We start from the raw sequence: 2,694 nt of genomic DNA on the forward strand, positions 1-2,694 counted from the left end.
CATTATTATTCCTTGGTAGTTCACCAAAAAAATTAAAATTTGATCACTCATCCAATGGATAGAATCATGCAATGCATATTATTGGAAATTTGGAATCATAGAATTTTTTTCCCACGCGCAAGCCTAAATTTCTGCCCGCTATAACCCGCCCATGAATGTATTTTTCTAGAATTGTACAAATTCCAAATCTCCCATTCACTACTGTCACATTTCTCCTCTCACTTTCATACATTGTTTAGGTTGGAGATTACCCACAACTATCTTCACTTTTTATTTTATTTATTTTATTTTTTTTTTTAAAAATTTTTGGGTTATTGATTTGTTCATTGGTTGAACTTCACGTGTTCTGTCGATCCTTTATTTGGTATTGCCATTAGGCTGATTTATTGCCGACCGCTTCATATAATTGTAAAAGTCATCTTTTTTGACATTGCCTCATAAGGGTTTGATTTGATGGGCTCTTGATTTTCTGGAGTCTGCTGGTGGATCTTTTGATTTCTTCACTGCCAGGTATCAAGAGTCTAATTCTTGTGCAATTTACTTTGATTTGTGATCCCAATATTCTGTGGGCTTTTTGTGTATTTCTGATTTGATTTTTGCAATGAATGGTTATTGCGGTGATCATTATGATCTCTGGGCGAAATGCATTTGCCTAGATTTACTGTGATTTGGTATATGGCCGCATGGAAATATTAATTTTGTCCGAGAAAGGTACAATCCCTGGAGAATAATGTACATCACAATGTGTTGTACATTGCTTTACTAAAAGTTAGCTGCCTCCGATACTCTTAATATACTGTTTAGTATAAGGAGTTTGTAATAATTAGTGTTTGATTTTGTGCTATAGAGAACTATATATTAGTTTCAAGTTCTGTTAGTCTTTTCTATCTTGCTTTTAGATTGTTACTGCAGTTCCTCGAAAAAATCAGTAATGCAGAAACTGAATTTAATAGCTATTAACTCGGTTGCCAAAAAAAAAAAAAAGACAACTACAAATTCGGAGGTTTGTGCCTTCCACGTGTTTGATTTGTTCCTTTCCACAGCTGTGATTGCTTATGACATTTGCTGAAGCTTCTATTAGTAAAGATTTTATCAATGTTATCCAACACAAATTCGATTTTTTTTTTTTTTCAAATATTAATATTGCTTGATTTTGTTAATATGCAAAACACAACATTGATGCTTTGACTCTGTATCTAAGGAATCACGTTTTAGTAATTCCTGACTTTCCCCAATTTTTCTACTACATTTATTCAAAACTGAATTTGCAAGATTCTGCAATCCATTGGAGGATATGAGTATCTGAACAACAAATAGTGTTGCAGAATATCTTCCCTTATCTCCATGCTTACCTGAACATGATCATATGCTATGGTTAGCTAATGGTCTATAAAATTTTTGCTCGCAACAATGTCTCTGGCCCTTTCCGTGATTGATCTTTTTCATCAGTTCAATATTTCAAGCATCAAAAAATCTGATCTTTGTGCCTGTCAACAGGGGTTGTTGATGAGGACATCACCTGTTTGACCATCTTATCTTGCTTTGGACTAATTAACTTTTGCTTTATTAGTTGGGTTTGTATTATGGGCCAGCCCAAGCCCCATAACTATTAGGTTTATTTTTATTATTTATATGTTTGTATTGAACTTCCAAGGGACGATGAATGGATTGATGAGGGCATCATCTGTTTGACCATCTTAGCTTGCTTTGGACTAATTAACTTTTGTTTTATTAGTTGGGTTTGTGTTATGGGCCGGCCCAAGCCCCATAACTATTAGGTTTATTTTTATTATTTATATGTTTATATTGAACGCCCAAAGGACGATGAATGGATGAAGTAAATTGCTTGGCTTGTGGCCTAATGTTTCCCTCTTCTCCCCCTTCTCCTTCTTCTTCGGTCTTCTTCCCCCATTCTCTTTGGTTCTCCCCCTTTTTTGCTACCCTTTTCTTTATCCTACATCAGCTGTGATATGTGGTCTCGTCATGAGCCGTGTACTCGCAACTATGAATGAAGCAACATCCTTTCTTTATAATAATTGTTGTGAAATTATAAATACATACCCATCTATGATGTAGTAATCAATGATTTTAATCCATTATATATGTTTTCACCTCAAGTACAACATACTCTTTTCCATTGCCTTTCTCTCTATTCTTAATGGCATTCAGGGCAATGCATCTGTAGGCATAAATCCTATTGGCTTCATCATCTTCATTACCTTGTTAAGATAAACAATGTTTTTAATTGTTGTTTGTTGAATTGTCTCCAGGAAGCTTGAACATTATCTTGTTCTTGAGAATGAAATTTGTGGTCCGTTAACTTGGTATAATGGCAGTTTCTAAGAGGACTGTTCTGGCCTTGAAGTCTTATCAAACCCAGGCTGAGGTGCTTGTTAAAAACTACATACTAGCAGATCCTTTTATTCCATACACTTCTGTCCTTGGTGGCACATTGACTTGCAAATTGGTATGTTTCCACTTTTTGAATTCCTTTCTAAATAATTATACCCGTAAATTTTGAACCATCTGGACAAGATTTTTATGTTTATGAAATTTTGAACCATAGTGATGGATACTTTTGTTGTGTTCTAAAAAACCCACCTAGCGGCGTCTAGGTGCGAGGCTTGGGCGAAATGCTATGCCCTAACAATGAGTGCCTAGTGACGCTTTATTAACCCCCCCCCCCCCCCCCCC

General features: G+C 35.5%; 1 protein-coding gene across 3 annotated transcripts in view; it reads left to right on the forward strand.

The window, feature by feature from the left end:
- Window positions 1-68: 68 nt before the first annotated feature.
- Window positions 69-2,694, forward strand: part of LOC111392440 (transmembrane protein 56-like) — a 6,933-nt gene continuing 4,307 nt past the window's right edge. Inside the window, exons 1-2 of one of the 3 annotated variants that reach the window (XM_023017790.1) lie at window positions 69-510; window positions 2,271-2,467. In XM_023017790.1, the coding sequence (XP_022873558.1) occupies window positions 2,330-2,467 (138 nt within the window). In that variant the 5' untranslated portion in view covers window positions 69-510; window positions 2,271-2,329. Of the gene's footprint in view, window positions 511-1,832; window positions 2,182-2,270; window positions 2,468-2,694 lie in introns of those variants that run through there. The other 2 variants (XM_023017788.1, XM_023017789.1) reach the window with 2 other exon arrangements.

This window comes from Olea europaea, unplaced genomic scaffold (assembly GCF_002742605.1).
Source record: "Olea europaea var. sylvestris unplaced genomic scaffold, O_europaea_v1 scaffold93, whole genome shotgun sequence".
Lineage (NCBI taxonomy): Eukaryota > Viridiplantae > Streptophyta > Magnoliopsida > Lamiales > Oleaceae > Olea > Olea europaea.